General features: G+C 46.0%; 2 protein-coding genes across 3 annotated transcripts in view; one reads left to right on the plus strand and one right to left on the minus strand.

Moving 5' to 3' along the window:
• The window catches only part of PQBP1 (polyglutamine binding protein 1), a 35,070-nt gene extending 22,114 nt beyond the window's left edge, over positions 1-12,956 (minus strand). The window contains exons 1-2 of one of the 2 annotated variants that reach the window (XM_086940363.1): positions 12,724-12,831; positions 868-929 (exon numbers count right to left, since the gene is read on the minus strand). The gene's annotated coding sequence lies outside the window, so the exon portion shown is untranslated. Of the gene's footprint in view, positions 1-867; positions 930-12,723 lie in introns of both variants that reach the window. The other variant, XM_086940364.1, reaches the window with a different exon arrangement.
• Positions 12,957-13,328: 372 nt separating this feature from the next.
• TIMM17B (translocase of inner mitochondrial membrane 17B) overlaps positions 13,329-27,354 on the plus strand; it is a 43,417-nt gene continuing 29,391 nt past the window's right edge. Inside the window, exon 1 of the mRNA XM_086940365.1 lies at positions 13,329-13,385. Within this exon, the coding sequence (XP_086796491.1) occupies positions 13,360-13,385 (26 nt within the window). The 5' untranslated portion in view covers positions 13,329-13,359. The remainder of the gene's footprint in view (positions 13,386-27,354) is intronic.

Raw genomic sequence — 27,354 nt, forward strand, 5'->3', positions numbered from 1 at the left:
CCGGTGCCACACAGCAAAACGTGCCAGAAAGATCGGTTGATTAAAGTGCCTACAGATGGCATTAATGCATCTGGCTAAATCTGCTCATACTTAATCCCACTCCGGGGATGGGATGGCATTGCATGGCCTGCAAGCAAACAGCGGTGACTGTTCTAAAAGGAGGCGCCGGACTCGGTTTCGCTCTAATCTGTACTTCCTGTACTGGACACGCGCTCCCACAGAAAGGGCCGTTCCTTGGGGAAACACGAGCTCCATAGGAGTCGGTTTCCAAGCATGTCATAAGGCGTGGCAATGCCCCTCTCTGCCCCTAGAGGGCCACCGACGCTAATAACCTACAATAACACCTGGCTAGATAAAGACACGCCCGCGGTTTCTGGCACAGGACTTTCCCTGTGTACCCCCTCCTCCCTATAACCCGGGCTGCAGAAACAGACCATGTTCACTCCTATCCAGTGCCCTTAGATAGGATATACAGGTTAAGATGTTAGTAGGGCGTGCACCAAACAACCCTCCGACAATCTGATCCCCAGTGCCTATTCCAGCACTTCTCTAGTCTCCCAGCCCCAGTACTGGAAAATTCAAGTCTCCCAGCCCCATCACTGGGAAATTCACAAAGTTAAGGATTTCTCTTTGCATTCTACGACTTGTAGTTCTGTTAATTTCATTATAAAATCAGAACTACAAGTACTACAGCGCAAAGACGAGCCCTCCATTAACTGCTCACCCATGGGCCTGGAGACATAAATTACTCTGTCCTCAAACTCTAAATCATTGGCCTCAGTGGGCAACCCCCGCTCCTGGAGATGCAACCATTACTTTGGCATCATTCCATTACTAGCTGAATGAGCCCATCTAGTCATTACTTACAACGCAGTCAGCCACTGGAGACCTGTGATCCTCAGCAGAGACCTGTGATCCTCAGCGGAGACCTGTAGGCCACAAAAGAAACATAACTGCCTTATTGTCAGTCGCCATATGTGTGTTACTTATAGAAAAAGCCAGAAGACTTGAGTTGCCTGATTTTCAGAAGACTTGAAGTTCATTGCTACCTATCCTGTGCATTTCCTTAGTTTTAACGTTTTGAGGAAGTACACAGGTAGGTTTGATAGCGAGTTCTGGTTCAGGGGCTATAACATACAATTTAGGTAGTTGCTGCTCACATATCCTCAATGCCCAAGCACACAGACAGCAACAGCTGTAACCCTCGATCACACACCATTCTCGTTGGGCTACGTCTTCCTCCAGTAGGAGAGACTGGGATCAAATCTAGGGTGACCAGATGGCCCTGTGTACCACTACTTTTTGATTCCTATATTTTGCTTTTATGTACCACTGTTATGATCTGGTTCGGTTTTCTCAATTACAATTAACGAAGACTACAACTCCCAGAAATCACTGATATGTAAAAGCAAAGTCCAAGAAGTGAAAGTGGTGTTCCAGTGACATGGAGCATCTGATCACCTTATTAAAATAAAAACTGCCAACATCTCCATAGAGCTGTGCAATGATCACCCACCACAACATGTTCATGTGAGAGGTTACCATCTCAAGGCTCAGTGAAAGGACAGGTGAAACACCACCCCTCAGCTCCAATGGACGCTACATCCCCAGCACCATGTCAATTTGGGTGAAGTATTTGGGGGAGTTGGGGGGTGGGGGTGATGGAACTCAACAACTTAATCCTGCCCAGATCCGACATTAAATCTTTCAGGGTATTGGGTTAATGAACCCAATCAAGAAAAAAAGGAGAAAAAAACGTTTCCTGCTCTATCATGGCCAAACCAAAGAGCCTCCCTAAACTGCAAAATGTGTCATCTCATATTCCCCAGACCCTCTGGCCCACAGAAGCACTTGTCTCAGCACTTGCTTGAGACACCAGAGGCCTCATGAACCACAAGGCTAGTTATCCCAAGCAATGCAGCTTCCCTTCAACTGCAAGAACACTTAAATCTGCCACAAACCCGCTCTGGGTATCAAGGGAAGTCACGTGTGAGCTCGCAGGACATCTGCACCACAAAGACAGCCACCTGAAATCTCACAACTCGAGAACCACAAGAGGTATTGTCTCAGACCCACAGCATCGTTTACTTAAAGAACGGTCACACATCTGCCACAATCTCACTCAAAGGCAAGAAGCAGCCACCTCACATTATCCCTCCATCAATAGTGGTTACTTACCTGTTATCAGCAGCCCCCCTTTCCCCACAAAAGCAGTTACTGTGGTCCTGGCTCACAGTAAAAGCCATGTCAGACCCCACAGCCCTGCTAGAACACAAGAACAATGTTCTCAAACCTTGCAAAGCCCATAGACTACAACAGCATTCACCCAAAGCTCACAGCATCCCGTCAGACCACAAGAGGGGTCATGTGATACGCACTGCCACCTTCAACCAGTGTGCGCGCTTCAAACATCGCTGTTAACCAATTTTCACTTTGTCAATGTATGTTGGTTTTTGTTAAACTTTATTGTTTGGGACTAACAGTTACCTTAACCCCTTTCCATGGCGCCCCACTGTGAATAAATGGTCTTTTCATCCGGTTATAGAAGTTGTGTAAGGCTAAATGAGAAGAGTTAATATAACACCCAGGATAATGCGCTGCATGCCTATATACTTTAAAGTTTCCTAAAGGCGAGACCGTTGCATTGCTTATAAGAGGCTCCCAATGTTTTTCTTTTATTTATCTATGTCTTGGATAGGGAACTGTTATGGTTTTTGTTAACTACAACAATAAAATAAACCTTAAACCTGTGAAAAAGTAAACTCTGGCCTCAGTCCACAGCAGTGTGGCCACTTATCTTAAAACCCTAGCCACTAATAATGCTCCCTCCCAGCTAGTTCTAGGAGAGGAGCCAAAGATGGGTTGGTCCCAATCACACGACAGCCCCTACCTCAAAACCAGAAAGCATCAGTCCACCTGAACCTACATTTACTGAACTGGTGTCTATGCATCTGTTGGAGCAGCCCTATGGTCAACCTGCTTACATGATTATCATGTCCATTTATACAACATAAAACCACAAAAGTGGAGAGCAAATCATATCAGCCCACGTATTCCTCTATTTATCAACTCCAATCACACACCACCCTAACCAGAAATCACTCCAAGTTAGTCGAAGTCCCCCTATGCTCTGTCCCTTAAACATCCAGATCATAGCAGTTCAGAACAAAAAGAAAAAACAAGCATTAGAAATGCAATAGGTCTCGCAGCATTAGAGTTAGTGCTTTTAGAATTGTTTATGGGTTTTTTTGTAAATCTTTAGCATTTTTGTTTCCTGTAGCCAATGCTAAAGAATTAAAAAAAAAAGCCATAAACATTTCTAAAAGCTCTAACTCAAATGCTCCGAGACCTATTGCATTGGAAATGCAATAGGTCTCGCAGTAGGAAAGTTTGAGCTATAGGTGTTATTTTTTTATTTTTTTTTTATTCATGTGTTGTTTTTTCTAAATAGCTAAATTAATAGCTTTCTTCTTTACAAAGCCAATAGTTATAATTTTTGTAAATGTGACACCTCTAGCATTTGTAAAGCAACATGTTTTGTATTAACGGGACTTATCTGTGACTTATATGTATTGATATTAAAAAAATCAATGGCTTTAAAAAACAATCAATAATTAATAAGTAAATAAAATGGATTTTATTTTATATTGCCAATAGCTTAAAGTTTATTACATATATTTAGTGAAGATGCTGTGGTTGCGCTGAGTGAGGGTGAGTGAGGGTGAGGGTGAGTGAGGGTGAGGGTGAGTGAGGGTGAGGGTGAGTGAGAGTGAGGGTGAGTGAGAGTGAGGGTGAGTGAGGGTGAGGGTGAGTGAGGGTGAGTGAGGGTGAGTGAGGGTGAGTGAGGGTGAGTGAGGGTGAGTGAGGGTGAGTGAGGGTGAGTGAGGGTGAGTGAGGGTGAGTGAGGGTGAGTGAGGGTGAGTGAGGGTGGGTGAGGGTGAGTGTGGGTGAGTGTGGGTGAGTGTGAGGGTGAGGGATTGAGGGTGAGGGGTTGAGGGTGAGTGAGGGTGAGGGGTTGAGGGTGAGTGAGGGTGAGGGGTTGAGGGTGAGTGGGGGTGAGTGAGGGTGAGGGTGAGGGGTTGAGGGTGAGTGAGGGTGAGGGGTTGAGGGTGAGTGAGGGTGAGGGGTTGAGGGTGAGTGAGGGTGAGTGAAGGTGGGTGAGGGTGAGGGGTTGAGGGTGAGTGAGGGTGAGGGGTTGAGGGGGTGAGGGGTTGAGGGTGAGTGAGGGTGATGGGGTGAGGGGTTGAGGGTGAGTGAGGGTGAGTGAGGGGTTGAGGGTGAGTGATGGTGAGGGTGAGTGAGGGTGAGTGATGGTGAGGGTGAGTGAGGGTGAGGTGTTGAGGGTGAGTGAGGGTGAGGTGTTGAGGGTGAGTGAGGGTGAGGTGTTGAGGGTGAGGTGTTGAGGGTGAGGTGTTGAGGGTGAGGCGTTGAGGGTGAGGCGTTGAGGGTGAGGCGTTGAGGGTGAGGCGTTGAGGGTGAGGCGGTGAGGCGTTGAGGGTGAGGCGTTGAGGGTGAGGCGTTGAGGGTGAGGCGTTGAGGGTGAGGCGTTGAGGGTGAGGCGTTGAGGGTGAGGCGTTGAGGGTGAGGCGTTGAGGGTGAGGCGTTGAGGGTGAGGCGTTGAGGGTGAGGCGTTGAGGGTGAGGCGTTGAGGGTGAGGCGTTGAGGGTGAGGCGTTGAGGGTGAGGCGTTGAGGGTGAGTGAGTGAGGGTGAGTGAGTGAGGGTGAGTGAGTGAGGGTGAGTGAGTGAGGGTGAGTGAGTGAGGGTGAGGCGTTGAGGGTGAGTGATGGTGAGGGTGGGTGAGGGGTTGAGGGTGAGTGAGGGTGAGTGAGGGTGAGGGGTTGAGGGTGAGTGAGGGTGAGGAAAAGAAAGCCCTTCGATCACATTTCCACTACTACTGCAATACATTTCCCCATTTGAAAGCTCCACACGTGAGAAAAACACAAGAAAACATCTCAGAACAAAAAAAATACCACATTTCTCATGGATGTGCAAAGCGGCATGTAGATCAATGCAGGACTCCTAGGGGTCTAACGGACACATTACAGCTCCCACTGACTCTAGTGATGTGCTATATATTTCACTTCGTCTCCGGAATGGATGCAGCTCTGGAGCCAACAAGAGGAAATCAGGGGACGATCGGGGGTGCAAGGGAAATCGGAACCCCGGCAGGAGAAGATCAGGAGCTAGGAAAAGATCGGGAGGCGGAGAGTTGAGGCAGGCAGTCAGGCATGGGAGGGGAGGAGGAGGGGGGAGGAGAGCGAAAGGATCGGAGACACGGCGGGTAAAATAAACAAAACAAAAAAAAAGCCGGAGGGAAGAGAGGGGAGGGGGGAGGAGAAATGCGACCGTAACATCCAAGTGCGTTCACCGGGAGAGAGGCGGCCACAGCTTCGAAACACGGCCTTGAAGGGGCGACTGTGGGCTGGAAGAAGACGGCATGGGCTGGGAAGGCGGGCGGGGGATTGGGGTGGGGTGGGGGGTGAGGTGGGGAGAGGCAGAATGAAGCAGGCGGACAACAGATCGCGGAGGAGAAACGATCAAGGTAGAAAGAAGAAGGATTCAGAAAGTTAGAACACTACAAAGTAAGTGACAACAACATGGGGGAGCGGAGGGGATGCGCATGTAGGCACTTTGAGGACCACAGCCATTAATTAGTACATCAGCATACACGAACAAAACATGAAAGTCCCTAGATGCAAAACTGAACAACAAAACGAGAGACGCTATGAACAATGCTTATGGAAGAAAGCCACGTGTCCAGGCAGTTCGACTAAACAGCAAATAGTTATGCTGAAGGCAGGCTGCCACACAACAGCTAAGTTGAACCAAAGAAAGCCCTTCGATCACATTTCCACTACTACTGCAATACTGGGGGGAGCGGAGGGGATGCGCATGTAGGCACTTTGAGGACCACAGCCATTAATTAGTACATCAGCATACACGAACAAAACATGAAAGTCCCTAGATGCAAAACTGAACAACAAAACGAGAGACGCTATGAACAATGCTTATGGAAGAAAGCCACGTGTCCAGGCAGTTCGACTAAACAGCAAATAGTTATGCTGAAGGCAGGCTGCCACACAACAGCTAAGTTGAACCAAAGAAAGCCCTTCGATCACATTTCCACTACTACTGCAATACATTTCCCCATTTGAAAGCTCCACACGTGAGAAAAACACAAGAAAACATCTCAGAAGAAAAAAAATACCACATTTCTCATGGATGTGCAAAGCGGCATGTAGATCAATGCAGGACTCCTAGGGGTCTAACGGACACACAAGAGGAAATCAGGGGACGATCGGAGGCAGGCAGGCAGGCATGGGAGGGGAGGAGGAGGGCATGGGAGGGGAGGAGGAGGGGGGAGGAGAGCGAAAGGATCGGAGACACGGCGGGTAAAATAAACAAAACGAAAAAAATACATTTCCCCATTTGAAAGCTCCACACGTGAGAAAAACACAAGAAAACATCTCAGAACAAAAAAAATACCACATTTCTCATGGATGTGCAAAGCGGCATGTAGATCAATGCAGGACTCCTAGGGGTGTAACGGACACATTACAGCTCCCACTGACTCTAGTGATGTGCTATATATTTCACTTCGTCTCCGGAATGGATGCAGCTCTGGAGCCAACAAGAGGAAATCAGGGGACGATCGGGGGTGCAAGGGAAATCGGAACCCCGGCAGGAGAAGATCAGGAGCTAGGAAAAGATCGGGAGGCGGAGAGTTGAGGCAGGCAGTCAGGCATGGGAGGGGAGGAGGAGGGGGGAGGAGAGCGAAAGGATCGGAGACACGGCGGGTAAAATAAACAAAACAAAAAAAAAGCCGGAGGGAGGGGAGGGGGGAGGAGAAATGCGACCGTAACATCCAAGTGCGTTCACCGGGAGAGAGGCGGCCACAGCTTCGAAACACGGCCTTGAAGGGGCGACTGTGGGCTGGAAGAAGACGGCATGGGCTGGGAAGGCGGGCGGGGGATTGGGGTGGGGTGGGGGGTGAGGTGGGGAGAGGCAGAATGAAGCAGGCGGACAACAGATCGCGGAGGAGAAACGATCAAGGTAGAAAGAAGAAGGATTCAGAAAGTTAGAACACTACAAAGTAAGTGACGACAACATGGGGGAGCGGAGGGGATGCGCATGTAGGCACTTTGAGGACCACAGCCATTAATTAGTACATCAGCATACACGAACAAAACATGAAAGTCCCTAGATGCAAAACTGAACAACAAAACGAGAGACGCTATGAACAATGCTTATGGAAGAAAGCCACGTGTCCAGGCAGTTCGACTAAACAGCAAATAGTTATGCTGAAGGCAGGCTGCCACACAACAGCTAAGTTGAACCAAAGAAAGCCCTTCGATCACATTTCCACTACTACTGCAATACATTTCCCCATTTGAAAGCTCCACACGTGAGAAAAACACAAGAAAACATCTCAGAAGAAAAAAAATACCACATTTCTCATGGATGTGCAAAGCGGCATGTAGATCAATGCAGGACTCCTAGGGGTCTAACGGACACACAAGAGGAAATCAGGGGACGATCGGAGGCAGGCAGGCAGGCATGGGAGGGGAGGGGAGGAGGAGGGCATGGGAGGGGAGGAGGAGGGGGGAGGAGAGCGAAAGGATCGGAGACACGGCGGGTAAAATAAACAAAACAAAAAAAAAAGCCGGAGGGAAGAGAGGGGAGGGGGGAGGAGAAATGCGACACGGCGGGAAGGGGAGGGGGCGGAACGGGGGCGGAGAGGGGAGAGAGAGAGTAGGCAAGGGTAAACAAACACGGACGTGCACGCGCCCGTGACTTTTAAGGTCAATGCGCATGCGCATAAGCTTAATGCGCATGCGCATTGACCTTAAAAGTCACGGGCACTGCAAGGAATCGCCACGATTCCTTGCAGTTAGATAAAGAGTGGATGAGCCCCTATAGTCTCGCTTGCTCGATGCGCATGCGCATCGACAGGCGAGACCTAAAAAAGAATTCACACTCAACAGAAGCACTTCAGGAGCTGGTTGATCACAGATTCAATACACCAACCTTGATTCTCCACGTTGCTAAAAGACTTTCAGAAATGTAGAACCAAACACAAAGAAAAGTAAAACCAGAGCAAAGCCAAGCCAAAGTGGAGCATACTGTTAACACTGTTAACATACCAGTTATACTTAATATTTGGACAAATGTAATCCCATGCGGTGATCCTTAAATCTATACTACTATTATAAAGAGAGAACTTGCACCTTATGGCAAGGTAAACTCGAAAACTACACCACCAATCTGAACACCCAAGACATCTTATAAAACCTCAGGGCAAGCAGAAGGACATAGGCTATATAAACATATTACAAAAAATATTTGTTATTTAAAAAGTTAATATTAAAAAAAAGTAGTCCCTTGGAAGTAGAGCCGGCCGTGACCTGCGTGTTGACGTTAGGAGCGTGGGGAGGAGCGGCGTCCAGGAAGGTGAGTGACCTGCAGTTGGAGTTCCAGAAGCGGCAGGTACGTGCCCCTGCCAGCATGTCCAAATTTCCGCCAGCTGCTGGACCGCCGGGACGATAGTGCCAACAGAGCCTGGATGAAGAACAGGCTGCAGAGTGCACCATCGACGTCCCGGTTTTCCCCGGACGGTCCCCGTTTGTAGAGAAGTGTCCCGACACTTTTTTCCAAGTTAAGGAAATGTCCGGATTTTTAAAAAGTGTCCGAACGAAACATAGAAATGTCCCGGTTTTTCATTGTTCATTGGCGTTTGGTTCAGCGTGTGTGCACATGCATGCTCTCTTTGCACTCCAGGTATGGCGTTAGATGAGCGTTGTAGGGGGAAGGAAATTCTTTGAAGAGAGACACTTTCTCTCTGGATTTCCCTCCTCTTTGTACAACGCAGCGCCACCTTCGTCATCGTGCCAGCCACCGGCCCTGGTGTTATGATTCTTCAGTTACTGCTATTGGTTATGTCAGAGGTCTTCAAAACGCAGATAGTGCGCGCCGCTATGACCACTTTGCTTTGGAATTAAACTTAAGTGGCAGCGCCCCGCATGAGAGGAAAAATGTGAAGATCGAAAACAGCTAGAGAGTGGAATGGGAATACAAATTCCCTGCACCTGATGTACGATACATTTAAAGACTATTGCAGCCTGGATTGGCCTTGGACTTCTATGGTGCCATGTGAAACTCTCCTGAACATGGACAGACTCACGGAGATGTGTGTGTGGGTCATTTGAAAAATATGCCTTTCATACCGATGCAACTCTGAAACTGAATGAAAAATCAGAGAGCAGGGTCTGGAAACTCTATGTGGGACTTCAATAACAGCGCACTCCGAAGTGCTAAAAGGAAGTGACTGGTAGCGTTTTGAAACGCCATAATTTTCACAGCACATGCAATTACTAATTTTCCAATCAAGGATACAACAAACAAAATGATGGGTGTGAAAATAACTAGATGTGAAAGAGGTGCATACACATTGAACTATTCAAAATAATAGCAGTTGGCAAGTTGGATTTACGTGTGCACTCGCTTTATTTAAGAATTACAAATGCAACAGTTCTGTTGTCTCAAGAAAGGAAAAAGAAAAGCAAATAAAGGGAAATACTTCTTTTCATATTAGCAATTGCAACACGGTGAAATAACAATATATTAAAAAAAACACGAGACCCAAAATGCCCCTGAGGGTATAAAAGACAGTACCACACACTTCTAATTGAAAACAGACTACAGTGAACAAGGCCGCAATGGCTAAAAGGCATGGGTGATGTTTGTGCAATGCTGTTTGCTCATTAAAGAACATGATAATATGAGCTTCTGGGAGTGCAGCATCCTTCTTTTTGTTTGAAAATACTCTAGGCTACTGGGTATATCTCAACGCTTGCACCAGCAATAGGTGGCCGCGCCGCTATCACCACTTTGTTTTGGGAATATATATATATACATACGTGTATGTGTGTATATATATATATAAAAAAAAATCGCGAAAAATCGCGGGGTGTGCGCACCCGTGCGCGCTTATAGATATATAATTGATTTCTCTACTAATTTTCTCAGGAACCACTGGAGGGAATTAAACTATTTTACCAAAAGCGTGATCTGCATACCAGACACTACCATTTTGACAAGTTTGGTGTAATTCCCTTCAGCGGTTCAAGCTGTAGCTGAGTCTAAAGGTCCTATGGAAATTAACATGGGGAAAACACGTTTTGGGACCCCCCTTTTTTCTCAGCCCCCACTTGACGAATCCCCCCCAAACTTTCAGGGAAGGAGCGGAGCGAGCCATCTTCTTTGAGAAATTTGCGAAGATTCATCAACCAGCGCCAAAGTTATTCCCAATAGAATGTTGGGGATTTCCTATGGAAACAAGTCCTAACTATATATACCTACTGGCTACCGCCAGTAGGTGTAATATATATATAATATATCTATCTATACTACTATTATAAAGAGAGAACTTGCACCTTTTGGCAAGGTAAACTCGAAAACTACACCACCAATCTGGCAATACGGAGCGGTGAGAAGCGGAGGAGCAGTGGCAGCGCGGGGAGGTAAGTCAGGACCTTGGGGGGGGGGGGGGGGGGGGGGGGTTACAAAGCCGAGGCGGGAGGCGGCCGGGAGACTCGAGGCGCGAGGCGCTATGCTCATTGTCGGGTCGGGGGGCTCAAAGCGACGCTATGCTCAATGTCGGGTCGGGCGGCGGGCTCAAAGCGGGAGGCGGTATAGCCAATGTCAAGGCGGGGAAGGGGGGGGGGTGCAGTGCACAGAGGCTTACAATGCTGCCCCCAGCCCCTTTCTGTCCCAGGCAACGCTGGGACGGGCTGCTACTAATCTATAAAAGGGAAATGCAATGCATACAGAAATCATTTCGCATGAAGCTTGTGGGGGTATATGCTAGTCTGCCAAGCAAGGGATTGTTTCGACAAAGGCGAGGGATAGCTGTGAAGAGCAGGCTATAGCTCCTCCCTGGAAAATGCATCTCTCACTGTCTCCTCTTAGTGCACTCAGACGTCTTCCTATATCAAACTTCCTCTCAGTCTGGAGGTTGAAAGTAATGGGTTGAAGCGTAAAGATACCATGGCACTTAGCTACAGATATTAAAGGTTTTGGGCAACCTTCCACTCTCAAGGCTTACAATAAGAACTGGATGAACTTTTTGGACTTGGTGTTAAGTCAGGTTCATATCTCTAACAGAACGTGATGTTGTTTCTATACTATAATTACTTCAGGGTGCACATCAGAAGTATACAATAAAAAGAACACTACCGCTTGAGATCTCATTCTGAAGGAATTAAGGCGCTCCAAAGCTTAGGGACAGAATAGATGAGGATCTAGTATGGCGGTTACTGAGCACCTTTTCTGTCTTGAGACCAGGGGTCTGTCCTGTGGTTCCTCCTTGGAATCTCCAGATAGTATTACTTTCTTTCCAGGGAGTATCTTTTAAGAATCTTTCCTCTACAGATTTGATATACTTGTTTAGGAAAGTGGAATTTCTAGTGACTATTACATGTCAGAAGAATTGGGGATTTTATTATGCAATCTCCAATGTTTAACTATGTTATGTGTTGGTTTTATTTTCAAATCCGACTATCTTCCAAAGGTGAACTCCAGGGTGCATAGGAAACAACCGATAATGTTTTCTGCATTTTAACCAATCTTCTAGAGATTTTTTTTCTTTTCATTTATTGGATGGGATACTTGATGTATCGGTTTATCTGGAACATTCACAGACTTTCAGGAGGTATTACAATTTATTTGTTAATTTAGACAGGCCTAACCAGGGACATAAAAGCGTCCAATATAACCATAAGTAGCTGGATTTGTTCCCATAATATTAATGCTTATACTTTAGCGGTAATGACGGGTTACTTTCAGGTAACCTTTATTTCCAACCAACTTCACTCATGCTGCAAATATCGCTTCTTCGGCTCCCACTTGGTCTTCAAAACAAGCATCGACTAATTCTGCTCTGCTCCAAGTACACATCAATATGGCTCCAGCCACAAATCCCCTTGTCTGTAGCAGTTTCAACACCTTCTCTACCTGAATCCCAGCAGCTAAAACACTCTTTTCTCCCCCAAGGTTGAACTTCCATCTGGTTGCAATTACAAATCCCTGCTACCGCCAGCCTAGTCCAGCTCCAACATCTCATCATATTTATGACATTTTGGGCATCCAAGGACTAGACTGTAGCTATTGCAAAGCACCTAGACAGATGTATGCACAAGCTGTTCTGAATTCAGTTTTAGCCATCTTTGCTCAAGTTCCAGCTACATTTCTGCCCTGGCTTACCCTCAGAAGTGTAGTGGGGGTGTTTCAGTGCGAATCCACATAAATCATTGGGAATGCACAATTAGAAGGTGTTGATAGTTTGCAGGGAGTTCAAACTGAACTGCACGAGAAACCTAGTGAATCTGCGAAGAGGGTGACATGGAGTATTTTGGGGTTTTTTATGCCGTTGGAATCACTAGAGAATAAGCAAATATCAGGGAGCTGCTCCTGTTTAGGTGTAATTGATTGTTTGAGGTGTGCAACTCAGACCAATCAGTAGATGACACCCTCCAATAGGGGATGAATTGACTGAGAGATACTACAACTCCACCTCGAAAGCTACTCAGTTTCAAAGGAGCGAAGAGGCGGCGATCCAGCTTCAACTCGGATTTGAATTAGCGCCGGTTTTAAGCAAGCATCTTTAGGACGGTCCATACACAACATCTTTACCCCCAGCAACCATCACCCTTATCCTCACGCACCTCTCCTCAGGCACTCTTCCAGGCGACTACGAGGAATCCTTTTAGCTCCGCCCCTTCCGGACTCTCACTTCCAATGGCGGTGCGTTTCTAGCCTCGCTCTGAGGTCTCTTCGTTGCACTAACGGGCCTGGAGCGCGACTGGGCTTTGTAACCCGAGAGGATATGTCCCAATTTACCGGGTGCCGGATCCCGTAAAATATGGATAACTATGGCAGCTCTAGTTACTGTGACGGCACCGGTTATCTAGTAAACACGGAAATAGTACTTCTGAACTACTCAGCGTAACCGACGCTAGGCGTGGTGGCCATCTTTGATTGGGACACAGTGCCCGAAGGCACAAACGATAGCAACCCACCCGTCTTGTAGAATTGCCGTTGTATATGCTGCATTTAAGTCCGTCGCTTCTGTTTGCGAGCGTAATGCCTGAATGTAGTTTGCCATTTATTTCTTAAAACGTGTAACGCTCTTAATATCAATTACCACAACCCGCTTAAAGATGTCCACCGCCGAGTTGAATACGCTTTGGTTTTTACATGTGCACGTGACAAGGGCTGTTGCAACGTCACATCGCAAAGGAGGCGACACGCGGGGTCAAGGTTTTCTGTCCTGTTTCAGAGGAGGCTGATGGGAGCGCAAGATGGAGGAATATGCCAGAGAGCCCTGGTAACTATCAGTGTTGAGGGGCTGGGAGGGAGACAGGGGCTGTAAGTCCACATGTCGAGGGCACACACCTTTCTATGCGAGAAGAAGTCCTTTCTCACAGTTGGGGTGAATTATAACTGCTGTCTTTAACCAGACGATAGTAGAATATACCCATCACCAAGGGGGCAAGTGTGGAACCTACCATTGTGAGAGTGTGGGGGGCTATGTCTCACTCTCCAAATGAAGCACTGGCCTCCCTTCCACAGTCGTGGATATGACTACAATGAAATATTCTCTTAGAGTGTTAGTACTTTTCTTCCAAACTTTCCTACCTATTGATAATTCATGCTGGTCTACAAATGAGAATGGACCATAAATGTAGCTGAGACACCTGAATATTCCATCACAATGTAAACATTCTGATCTGCTCTCCTCATGGAGTCTTTCTGCAAACCAACATTTATCACTCAAAATAGTCTCTGCCTAAGGGTCTGTGCTACTACATTACATGCTCGCCTGGTACTTTTAGGACATAGCCGGGTGTCCGTATTTTTCCATGCCACTGGTATGTCATTTTCAACCAGACCAGTAGCATGGGGTATGGAAGTCGAGCTGTAGTTTAACTTTTGTTGTAATATCAGTGGCTTGTGAAATGAAAGCTCACTGCTTAAAAAGCTGTGTCCCAGTGATATGGAGCAGTACATGGTCCCTTTCCAATTGGTATCGTGCCAGAATTTCAACTAACACAGCATAAATGATCAGACATTTCTTTAACTAGTTCACTCTGACCAAGTAAATAGCATAGATCTGGTAATCTTATTGTGGCATTGCACTCAGTAGGATGACCCTCTGTCGGCACTTCTTTGCCACAGCAAGTATTACAACGGCACTGCGGTTTGCAATACTCAAAGGATTTATGGCTCCTAAGCATTCTGTTTCTTTTTTTTTATATCTGATCTTGAATCCTTTGCTCTCTCTTCGCACCCAATCAGTTTCATCCTTCTCAATGCCCATTGGTGTACTTCATCTGCTTTCCATATCCTTCAGGTACTCTGGCCTCCAGATACACTACAGCCTGGGTACTTGCAAACATTTTCCCAAGGGTCGCAAAGTTTGATCTGTGATGTGACTGAGGGCTGTGTCGATGCCAGCAGGTTGGCGATCCGGGGGCGGGCATGCTGTAAGGTGGGTATAGGACAAGCGAAGCATGTATATCTAGTGGCCGAATTGCACAATATGAAACAAGAACACCTGGGATTAATCCCAGCTTCCCCCCTTTACCAAACTGTGTGATCCTAGGCAATTGTTTCTTTTAACTTTCCTTGCATTTTAATTTATCACATATTATAGGACCTTGAAATATGATTTCAGGATGCACGCTGTACAAAACCTCCTGTGTTTAATTTAATAAGCTATAATGTTCATGTAGCAACCCTGGCCACCAAAGGGTGCACATAACGGACTTGTCTCTTAGTTCACTATTGGCATAGTTGTCAGTGTGTGTTTTGGGGGGAGGGGAGGGGGGGGGTACATATTCTTAAATTCATATTTGAAAACTATCACTTAAAATACTTCTCAATGCACTGATATACTAATGTGAATTGGTTCTGCATGTTAATGAAATACAATTTCTTACTTTTGAAGAGATCTTAACATATTTTTACACTTTTGCTGCAAGATGCCTTTGAAAAAAGTTCAGTGGTGGACAACCTAGTTATTTTCTTTAACTTCAATTAACCTTTAAATACAGGCATGTCTGTATAATTTCTTTTTAATATTGGTGCTGAATCGAGTTAACAGCAGCCCAGTGCTCCTGTTAATCAGGGGGCCGCATGTAAAGGTCGCGAGGGCCACATGCACTCCCTCCCCCCTCACCGTCCGTATTTTGAGTATCACTGCACTATAGGTATGCCTAGTCTTCCCCTTTCTCATTCAGTACTCTCTACTGTATACGCAGGACACCGGGTAAAGTTGCATGACCAGGAAATTAAACAGGTTAGACTTTCAGCTTCATGTTGAAGGCCATAATAATTTACCTCTCATATGAAGGACACGGACCAGCAACTTTTAGCACTGCTAATTTTAAAAGGGATAAGATAGTCAATGACTAAGTTAAGATAGACTATTAACTATATTAACCACCTTGGACCCATGAAACTAGAGATCTAATCCCAGCCTGCCTGTTTGACACATTATATGATCTGAGCTAATTGCATAAGCTTACTATTTGATTTGATGTGGAACTAACATGGCTGCTGCAGGCAATGTTACTTCTTGTCAAAGACCGTTGGACATATTTTGTTTTATTGCCATGCTTTTAACTTGGACCATGTGCATTTTATCTTGTTGCTTTTACGAAATATTTGACGTGCACGAAAAGTTAATTTTCAAGTTTTATTCACAATTAAAGAGGTCCCATCTGTTTTATTGATGAGCTTCTATAAATCATTCTATCTATAATGATGCAACTTGATTAAAAAATCCTATTTCTTCTGCATTTTACATTTAATGTTTGAATGTGCAACAATTGGGAGTGCTTATAGAAAAGTGAGGTGCGTGCAGTAAATACTATAGCTATAACTAAACGAAACAGAATGTGAAAATTGTGCACTTTTTGCGACTTGAACTTCCATTTTCCCCTACTGCCTAAAAGTTGGGGTTTTGTCTTAATTCTTAGAATTACTGTGTCCTAGTTGCCCCAGGCACTACTGTTCGGGACAGAGTTCACCGGTCCAGCTTGAGCTTATAACAAGTCGTGCTAGGGCTCGTCTTTCACAAACCTGTATCCCTGTGTCCATATCCTCTATAGGGTCCTGGATCTCCAAGCTTTTGTGTAATTGGAGCCCACACTCTACAGGGCAGGGGTCTCCAACCTTTTGTGTAATAAGAGCTACTTACGTTCAATGAGAATCATAGTAAGCTACTAATATTATTAGTGTTGTCATAGTGACCACACTAGACAAGATGACAGTGGACGCCATATACAAGATTACTGGCAGTAATCACCTCAATGCATCGGCATGGTTGCCAGCTGTAATGTGCAAAAGGCTTTGTCAAATTGGAATGCTTTTACATGGGTAATACATAACAGCCATAGCTGCAATGCTCCTAGCATGAAAGTACTAAGTCTTGTTACATGATTTATCTCTCAAAATCAGCTTTCAGTATATTTTGGAAATTCTGCCATTTTCTCCAAACATCACCTTATGAGTTCTGAAATACGCACATTTTTGTCTTGACTATACAATTTTGGCATACAAACATTCAACCAAGCAAAAGGTTCTAATTTAGTAGGGTGGTATGCACATAGGAGAGCTACTTGCAGGTAGATTGAGTGCTACTAGTAGCTTATGAGCTACTTGTTGGAGAAGCCTGCGATAGGGAAATGAGCAACTGCACTCCGTTAGCTGTTCCTCATATCAACTCTCTGGAGCTCTGCGTTCTACAGTTAAATGTATCTATAAGTGAAAGGGGGACAGGTAGCCTTTCTTTAGCTGCAAGTGAATTTATTTACAACTGAACTGAAAGTTCAGGGCCCGTCTGTTCATAAGAACCCCCATGGCAGATGTGAGAGAATGCACCAGAACCTGGACATGAAATAAGCTATTACTTATACAGAGACTGGGGCAAGGAGCCACAATTTCCCTTACTGCTGACACTAGACATTCATTACTGAGCCTCTCACATGGTCTAGAAAGCATAGCTATCTCTCATCTGCCGTAGCAGAACTACCCCTCAATTGCTATCATCGGCACAGCTATCCTTCACCTTTGCAAAACAATTCCTTGCTGAGCTGACTGTCCTCTTCCTCAGTATAGACAGAACTCTCATTCACTGTTTTGCAAACGGCAGAACTACCACTCACCTGTCAGACAGCTTATCTGCCTCACGTTGGTTACAGACAATTAGAGCTATGATTTGCTCCACTGATTTGTCCATGAACAGAATGTTCCTCTCTATATGATGGTCTACCTATCTGTTCTCTCCATATGCATCTATCACACCGCGCTCATTGGTGAGCCCCAACAGGATAGGAAGCCCACACGCTCTTGTGTCAAGATAATAAATGGGTACATAAAGACAAGGGAGACCATGCCTCAAGGAGGTGGATTACCTGGATACCACTTCCCTCGGCAGATAATACCCACTGATAAAATGGCCTACCTCGGCTGACCCAAACAACAAATTACTCTGACTACACCTGTTTCCAGCCGAACAGACTGATGATAGACTCAACATAAATATGCTCCGCAATGCACCCATCCCAATATGCCCCCAAACACTCCACTAACCACTCAAAGTGCAGTTGTACTTCATATAGCATAAGGTCTACAAAGACCCTGCACAGACAAACTTACACTGGTTAAACAGATGGTCAAATGACCTGCACCCCTACTGGGATACAGCACACACACACCATCCTAAAACACCTCACCTTAACACAGAATTGGTCAACAGATCTCAATGTCTTTGGAATGCAAATACAGGGAAAACCCAGCTTCCAATACATTCTCCCTATTTTGGCATGGTCTGTCCACAGACTGCTGCACAGATGACCATTCTTGGGCAAATCCCCATCTATAGTATAGGGTTGGGGTTTTAATCAGCTAAAAGGGCCCTGCTATCCGCTACATGAAAGAGACAAGAAATACGCCACCAGCCGCAATGTAACAGAACAAAAAAGATTACAGGGAGGATCCTATTGTATCAGTGCACTCAATGCAATCAACATAGCTTGAAAGTACAATATAGGGTAAAAAAAAATGCCATGAATCATCTTTTCATTAAGTTTGTGTAGATACATATAAGTGTAACAGTTAATATAGCAAACAGTGCTTTAGCAAATTTAAAACAGACCTCAAAAAGAAATAATAGCATCTATATCTTAAATCATATGACATAGCGCTTAGATTTTCTAATGTAGAACACACTAGTTACCTTTTGGTATTGATGCTGACGTTCGCAGGCCTATTTACAGACATTGTCAAGGTAAGCAGCCAACACGTGTTTCGTGGGAAACCCCACTTCAGGGTGATTCATAACAAGAAGTTTCTCCTCTCTTTAAATTGTTCTGGAAAGGCTTAGTAAGGGTTATGCTTCTACATCAATAGAAAGTCCTGTTTTAGGTTATAGATGGCTAAATCGTTAAGCTCTGAGACTCTGGCGATTAAGTGGGCCATCTAGCTGGTAAATAAAAGTTTGACAGACCCTGAGCTCAGCTGGCAGCGTTATTTGGTGCGCTTATTAGTCCTCTCGATGGAGCTCCTGCTCGGAGACGTGATCTACAGTTTTTACATGTGAGTCTGGTAGTCACGGCTGTGTCCCACCAGTACTCGCTGTGGTGTTCCAATAGTGAGCACCATTTGTGGCCCTGGAGGGGCCAAGTACTACTATTCACGTCCAGGATAGGTGCATGGGGCACTGCACAGTCTATCATTGGTCAAGTGTAGCAGGAAATGGCCAGAGCACAGTCACCTGTGCTGTGGCGATGGGCTCTATCAATAAGAATCTTAAAGAGAGCATGGTGCTGACTCCGCTCAATTGATCTGTATGGCAGAGCTTAAGCCCTTCAGTGATTTTTCTTTTTTCCAAAATGGGTTGGTCTAATACAAGATAAGATGCATGACGTTTAACAGGGCGGCCTCACCCATTCAATGCTTCCTGAGTGTGCCGCAACTGGAAATTACAGTTTCAGATCCCAGAATACAAGAATCCCGTTCAACCTCTTGAAATGGCATCTTGTATGTATCACTATTTATGTTTAAAATGTAATGAATGCAAGTGAAAACAGTGTGGTTTGATGACGTTTTCTCCAAGAAATGTAGATGGAAACATATAATCAGTAGCCTTGTTCTTACAATACAAAAATGCATGCAATGGTAAACGTTGTCAAGCCATATTTTTCCCTGAAGCTGGGTGTCTTAAAGGAAAGCCTCAAGATTATGGTCTGTGACTTTCCCCTAATAATATATCTAATGTGTCAAATTAAAAACATTGTGAGAATCCCAATCTGGTTCTGGGTTTTAAGATTGCGAGAAGGAAGCGAGGCAATACTCCAAAAAAAGATTTGAAAAATTGTGCTCATTGTTACCTTTTTAGTTTTCACCCAATACTATATTTAATATTTTAAAAATGTCAGTGAAGCGGTCAGTGATGCTTGTTGAATGTCTGAGGTAGCCTCCTTCTTTTCCTTGCCTGAGTTTTGTAGTCCTCGGCATCCCTTCACACTCATCAACTCCTGGCGGTTGTCCATAGAGTGAGGCTCTCCCGTGCGGGTGGACGTTCCTTTCACTACCTCGCTCCCAGGCTATGGAACTCCCTGCCCAAGCAAATTCGTGGCATAGACTGCTTGCTTGCTTTTAGGAAAGCTTTTAAAACGTTTCTCTTTCCTTCAGTTTAGTTATGCGACAGGATACATTGCCACTTTTTAGACTTTTATGTGTGTCTGTGCCCTCTCCGCGGCCAGCGCCGGGACGCCCCTTCGCTGGGGCAGCTGTGCGCTCTACAAAACATAATAACATAACATAACTGTGGCCCTAATAAATTAAAGACCACTGTCCTAAAGGGAGGACCTTCTTGTGCCCAGTAACCCATCCTGTACTTAATCTGCAATCAAATCGGTCAGCCTACTTGGACCTTTTCATTTGAATTGTCTTCCCACTGCTCTAGTGGTATTTTCCCTCCTCCAGAATTAAATACAACACTGAAATCTGATTGCCTTAAAGTTGTTTAAAAAAATGTATAATGCCGGAACGTCGAGGCCAAAAATGTTGAGGGGAAAGTAGTCTTGGAATGCATTTGTTTAAAGGAGATTAACATGAATGTTGCTTTAAAAATGTTGAGTTTTTTGTTGTTATAATGTGCCGATCTCTGTAGATTTTTCTTCTTCAGATAATGCTATTTTGGTATTCGCGTTCATAGGAGACACACCCACACCTCCTGGCTCTGCCTTTCTTTGGCTCACGCGCCACATCCGTGCCTCTTTCCTTCCGTGTTATTCTTTTGTTTTGAATAGAAGAAAGCCCCCTGCGTTTTATTCCTCTACTCACTGTCCACTCATCCTCTTTCATCCCCTTGCCTCGTTTCCCCCTTTGTTTCTGATATTATCTGTGCGCCCTGCTGTTCTTCTTCTCTATTTATTTATTTATTTATTTATTTATTTATTTTGCATTAATCGCTGTTTTACGTTTTCAAACCTCTTATACATCTTACAGGCAGCTCTCTATTCCATAGCTGCAACCATCTTCAAATTGTCAGCTCGTTTGTAATGCCTGTTTTTTTCTGGGGGTGGGGAGGGGGAGCACTTTTTACATTGTTTTGGGTATTCTTGACCATTTTGTCCTGTGGATTTTTTTTCTCTAAGCTTCTTACATTTTTGTTATACCTTTTTTGTGTTCAGCTTTTTCAGAACGTTTTCACTGTAAACTTGAAATCTCATTGATGCTGTTAAAATGCTCTCTTGACTGACTTTCCCTTTCCCCAACACATAATCGTAATGTATACAGTCTGTCAAGATGCATATTTGTACCGTCTCTAGTTTATGTTCTTGTTGGTATGTACCGCTTAGTACTATGCAAATAAAAGGATTTAACCTGCCTCCCATGAAAAGAAATGCAGCAAGTTAATTAATGCCCACTTTCCAAAGTGAGGGAGAAGCGCGAGTAAATATTCAACAGTTAGTTAAACATTTTCAGCTTTGTTTAAATAAGATCTTCTGTCCAACATTCTGTTTACTGCTGTTCACTAAATGGTGGTCTGTCAGTTCCCTCTTATGAAAGGAAGGAGAGCAGTATGCTACCAGTGTCTCGTGAAGGAGATGTGGTTATTCTGTATTTTGTGTCAAAGCTTGGTTCCATTTGGTAGGATTGGAGCTAATTTCACAGTCCAGTGTGTCCTTGTGCCTAGTCTGATTGGCGCTGCTATTAATCACTGCTTGCATTTTATTTTGCATTCTGATACACAATGTAGGGGATTTGAGTACCCCCTCCCAGTTATGCTTCTCCATTGTAAATCTTTCTTCCTTAGCTGTCGCTCATATTCCTATTGTGTTCCTAGATTTATGTACAGTTTCTTAAAGAGGCTTGTATGGAAACTTGGAGGAACTATTGAATTCTATGAAGTGGATACTACTTGGAGCTTTGCTCATAATCTTGATCTGGGGAACAATGTTGAAACCCACTCCGGGTATTTGGGCGTTAGATAAATCTAGTCAATGATAATGTTTTGGTGTTCATGTTCCTCCCACTGGGAGTGTTTGGGGTGTGGGTGCAGTGCCTCATTTTATGCTTGTTTCTGTTAGAATATTTCAGAATATGTGAGCATGACCACTGTTTACGTCTTTTGTAAGGTCCATAAGGTGCCCAGCTAACAAGTCTTGCTTTGTGTTTTTAAAACCCACTAATGGGTATCTTTTTCGGCCAGTCAATTTTATGTAATACATTGGTTTGGATACAGACAGTGAACATATATATTAGTTCAACATTTATCATTTCAACTGCACAGCATGAGTATACCACTTTAATTCATGTCAATACACTTGCAACAATTTTATTAAGTTTGACTTTCTCTAACAATAGTGAGACTATACACAGCAACCGGCTGCAAGATTCCGTTCCATTCATCTGTTCACTGTGCTCAATATATAATGTTATACACGTCGGCTTCCGGCTCCTAGATCGAAAATTTCCCCACTTTAGACCTCACCATTTTCCACTTTTTTGGTGGTTCTCCATTTGCTGTTTTTTTTAATGATTTGAATAATTTAAAATACAGTTCTGAAGCCACCCATTTGATAACATCCACTCTCTAAGTGAGTATGGATGGTGTACATGCTGTGTTTCAACTCGGCGCAATTCTGCACATGACTAGTAACAGTGCTAAACAAATGTACATTGCGGTTTCCTTCACACCAACTGGTCCAATTAACCTATTAACTGTGCGTCTGAGGCAACCTCAAGGAGCACACAGTTGCCCCCTTGGTCGTTTTAACCACACCCTTTCTGTAAAGTGTTAATACAAGAGTTTTCATACAATGAGAAAAAATGTAGTATCTGCAGTAAAACATCTAGGTTATGGCCCTGAACTGAGACAAATATCCTACACTCTCAGAACTCTCTGCAGAGTCTCGATGTGTTGTAACTTTTTCAGGCCTCACTTGATCTGCCGCTTGAAAGACATTTTGTTCACTAAAAGTGGCTTGGAGCCCGCCCTTTCTTTACCATTGGTCGACTTCATTGTCGCGTGTATTGGCTGCCTCCTAACTGGTCAGCGCGTGCCATGTTCACATCCTCTTCTTTCGTTTTTCCCTTCCGTGAATCATGACCCAAATACTGATTTCTTCTTTCTGATTGGTGTTCTTCGACTGCTCGTGCTGTGATTGAGGTAGTATCTTCTTCCCCTGTTGTGCTGCCCTCCCATCCTCCAGTTATCCGTGTTGCTTCTTCCCCCCACCACCCTCCTGTTGCCCGTGTTGCTTCTTCCCTCCCGTTGCCCGTGTTGATTCTTCCCTCTCGTTGCCTGTGTTGCTTCTTCCCTCTCACCCTCCCGTGCCCTTGTTGCTTTTTGCCCTCCTAACCTTTTGTTGTTCTTGTTGCTTTTTGCCCTCCTGTTGTCCCTGTTGCTTCTTCCCTCCCACCCTCCTGTTGTCCGTGTTGCTTCTTGTCTCCCACCCTCCCTGCCATTGTCGGAGTTGCTTTTTTCACCTGCCATCTTGAGAATCTATTCTGATTCTTGATTTATTCACTATGAAAAAACATTTTCCACAGCCATGATTGAGGAGTGAAGCAACATTAGGGTTGTGCGACACCAGGCTAGTGCTGGGGTAACCTAGAGATCTGGAAACCACAACTCACCAGAAGTTTAATTCCATGGTTCTCTGACCCTGAAGAGTCTGTTTCTGTAGTAGTTCACATTCTGTATGCTATGCATTGTCTTTTTGTGATTTTATGGTCGAATAAATAAAGCTGATAAAGAAGAAAAAAAATCTACGAGCCTTTTCAAACTGAAAAATGTTGGCCTTCCAGAATACACAGGTGTAAACATTCCTGAAGTATTTTCAATCGTTTTCTGTGTTGCATATGATTGAAACATTCTTGTAAATCGCAAGGGACACATCTTTGAGTTTACTGTGATGGTTCCGGCATTCCTTAGTACCTAGAGGATTGAGATGCCTGCAGGGGATGAAGATTCACGGCACACTTAGGATAAGATTGGAGTACAAATGAGTATGAGGAAGCAGGGCTGTGAACTCCAGACTTGACTGCTAGTGAGGAGCTGACCAGTCACAATATATTACCTGAATATACATATTGTTGACGCAGTCCAAACTTCCTTCCAAGAGCGCACCAATGTTGAGAATTCTTGGCCACTGAACATTTGAACATTACTACTCCCTTTAGTAGATCCCGTTAGGTGTCTCCTAATTGTTTTTTTCAGTACCAGTTTGGTACCTTGCATCATAGCTCAGCAACAGAAACCATTCACACAGAGAGTGGCCTTGGGTTGTAGGCCATGTAGCTGCCAGGGATCCTCCAGCACAAGCAATAAATGTCAGGGTTAAGGCAGGTTCGAGCTCTGCTCCCCACCTGGCTATTTCAGCAATTTTGTGCATTGGTAATAACTGGCGAATTTCGGTGGTTTTCCGCTTTTGAATGAGAACTGTAGCTCAGTTGTTAAATGAGGGTATTTTTCGGTGAATTTATTAATTAGTTCGTACATGTTGACTTACCAAGAACATAGAAGCTTGGAGTCCACCAATTGCTTTCTATTGCTTGTCTTTCCTTGTCACTCTAATTTGCCTGCTTCTTATTAGTGTCCCAGCTTGTCAATCTTGTTTTTGTCCCCCCCCCCTCATAGAGCATTGCTTCTTTAGTTTCTTTGATTGGCTGGCATCACTGCCTGCATTCATGCTATTGAGCACTGCTTTTTCTGTGAAGCACTCCATTAGAGTGTGTGTCTTTTTGTGTTATCGAACCATCTTGTCTCCCTTGTGTATGTCTGTACTTCTGTACTCTGTGTTACCGTTTGCTTCATGACTGCTTCTTCCCGCCCTCCTCACTCTTGTGCTCTCCAATGTGCTTCTCCCATTGTTTCTCCTCACCCACACCCTCTGTATTGCTTTCACTAATCCCGTATTGATTTCGGTCCTGCCGTCTTCACCCTGTTGCTTTTGTGTCCTCTCTATGTTTGTTCGGCTTTTCTCCCACCCCATCCCATATTTTTTAGCTGTTCACACGCCACCATCTCCCATGTTGCTTCATCATTCTCCCCACCCTCTCCCATATTTCTTGTAAATATCTTTGAGTTTTACAACATAAACAACAGTAATATACAGCATGTCTTACAGCATGTTGCATTAGTCCTGAGCAGATAGATCAGTGTAGTTAAGCCTGGGTGTGCATCAATGCAGGATTCACATAGGCACTGGAGTCCACACTGTCGTGGTTGCTTGCTGCTTTAAGCCTGCCGCAAAATGTCTTTATGGTGTAATGGGGGGGGGGGGGGGGGACGTTGGAGTGAGGGGGCCGGCAATTCTGTTGGAGTGACTAGTTGTAGAGGGTGGTGTGGGCTGTGTGGTGAGGGCGGACAGGTGGGTGGGCTTGTGTGCTGCAAGTTTGTAGGCACTGACAAAGGTGTTTCGCAGGTTATCGCATACAAGGACACTGCTTGTGTCCTGCCCGTACACTAGATGCACCACTCCTGACCCGTAGGCGCATGACAAGGAGCTACATTGCGAGCACCAATAGTAAGGGGGAGAATGGGCATCTGTTGCCCACTGGGAACGGGCTGAGACAAGGTCACCCATGCAAATTCGGGAGGTCAACTTGGAGTACAGCAATGTAGTGTAGGCTAAGAGTCTGGGTCCGATCCCCATACAGATGAGTACTGTGAATAGGTAGTTCCACGTTAGGGTATCAAATGCTTCTCCAGATTGAGAATGAGGCAGGCCACCCACAGGAACTGTCCCTTCACCTGCTCCTGCACGTGGAAGAGGCAACAGATATTCTTGGAAGTGCTACGTCCATGGACAAAGCAGTTTTGGTGTGAGTGTACCAGCTCTGAGAGGATCTGGGCATACCTGTTGGCTATAATTTTGCCCAAAATGTTATAGCCTGCCCAGAGGAGGGCTATAGATCTATAAGGTGTCAGCAGTTTGAGGTTTCTGTCCGGTTTAGGGAGGGAGACCAAGAGGGACTTTTAGAGTGAGTTTGGTAGTTCACCAGTGCTTAATGCTGCTTCGTACATTTCTGCCTGACGGGTGCCAAGAATGATGAGACTGTTCTATAGTACTCCAAGGGTAGACCATCTAAAGTGTTTTGTTCCGGGCGAGGTCATAGATTGCCTGAGCCACATCCGTTGATGCGATCACCGCGTCCAAGGATAGTCTGGTGGAGGCCGAGATTAACAAAAGGGTAATGTCAGTCAGGAACGGGGGCGTGGCTTGGACGCCGATCGGGATGGCGGCGTGAGCTCGCAGCTCCGCGCGGCATCCCGCTAATTCTCCTGTTTTCTGCACCCTGGGCGACCCGAGGTCGATGCTTCTGCCCTCTGAAGTGTAAGGGGACAGCCGGGCACAGACGGAGAGTCGCAGGGGGACTGCTGGCCCCGAGGAGATCGAGCTGGGCGACGGCCGAGGTGTTGCCGAGAGTGAGAAGAAAATGGCGGCGAGGAGGTCGGGCGGCCCCGGACATCAGCTTTGGGCCGAGTTGTCGCCGGCTGGCAGGAGGTCCTGCAACCGATAGATCGAGACACTAGGGTCAGCGGTGTTAGATCCAGAGATCGGGGGACAGTGATTCGCCCCGCCCAGTCCTTGGGGACCCTCGCTGGCTGCCATCTCTACATCCTTCCTTCCCCCCTCAGGCTTCCGAGGGGGTCGGCTGAACAGCGCTCGCCACGCTGGTCATTGGTCCTGAGGGCATCGGCGGCGGCATTTGATCCTGCTCGGTGCCAGGGAGTTGGCACTGAACTACGCGTACAGAAGCTGGACGGGCTCTTGGGCCTGTGACGCAGTACCCTGAAATGGCGGCGGCTGGAGGGCTGGTGGCCGAGGAGCGCGCTGAGGGGGACCCAGCGACATCGTCTCGGATGGGCGAGAGTCCCCAGCCGGAGCTGGACCAGGAGCAGCGGCTGAACAGACGTCTGGACGCCATACTCGATGCGATCACCTCAACCAAGGAGGCGCTGCACCAGGACATTGCTCAAGTGGCCACGGGACTGGGGCTATTGCGAGCGGACCACGCGAAGCTGGCGGATAGGGTCAAGGACCATGATCAGCTGTTACTGGACCTGAAGCCATCAGTGGCGACCGCGGAACACAAGATCATAGACATATTGGCCCGGTTGGACTCGCTGGAACGACGGGCGGAGGATGCCGAAGGCCGCAACAGGCGGAACAACGTGCGGGTCGTAGGCCTGCCGGAACGGATTGAGGGGGAGGATGCGGTGGCCTACATGGAGACCTGGTTTCGCACAGTGGTGCCGCCGGAGGGGCTTACTCCTTTCTTCACTCTGGAGCGAGCCCACCGGGTGCCTGCTCGCCCGCCAGGGCTTGGCCGCCCCCCCCCCCCGACCGATGGTGGTGCGGCTCCTCCACTATAAGGACCGGGATCTCCTCATCCAGCGGGCTAGGATGTCGGGCCCATATGAGGTGGAAAACAGTAAGGTCACGATTTTCCCGGACTACACTCAGGCGGTCCAGAAGAACAGGGCATCGTTCCTGGCGGTGAAGAAAGAGCTCCGGGAGGAAGGCATCCAATATTCCTTGCTCTACCCGGCCAAGCTGCGGGTCATACTGGATGGAACTACACACTTTTTCCAGACCCCGGACAAAGTATGGCAGTGGCTGGAGTCGTATAGAGCGGGGACGGACAGGTCGCATAAAAGTAGGCGAGATCAGCCTAAGCCACCCCGGATCAGACAATCGCAGCGTATCCGGTCCCGCAACAGGCGCCAGCGGGAGAAACGGGAGGCTCAAATGGCGGCGGAAAAGAGG

Source organism: Lissotriton vulgaris, chromosome 10, assembly GCF_964263255.1.
Source record: "Lissotriton vulgaris chromosome 10, aLisVul1.2, whole genome shotgun sequence".
In the NCBI taxonomy this organism is placed as follows: Eukaryota; Metazoa; Chordata; class Amphibia; order Caudata; family Salamandridae; genus Lissotriton; species Lissotriton vulgaris.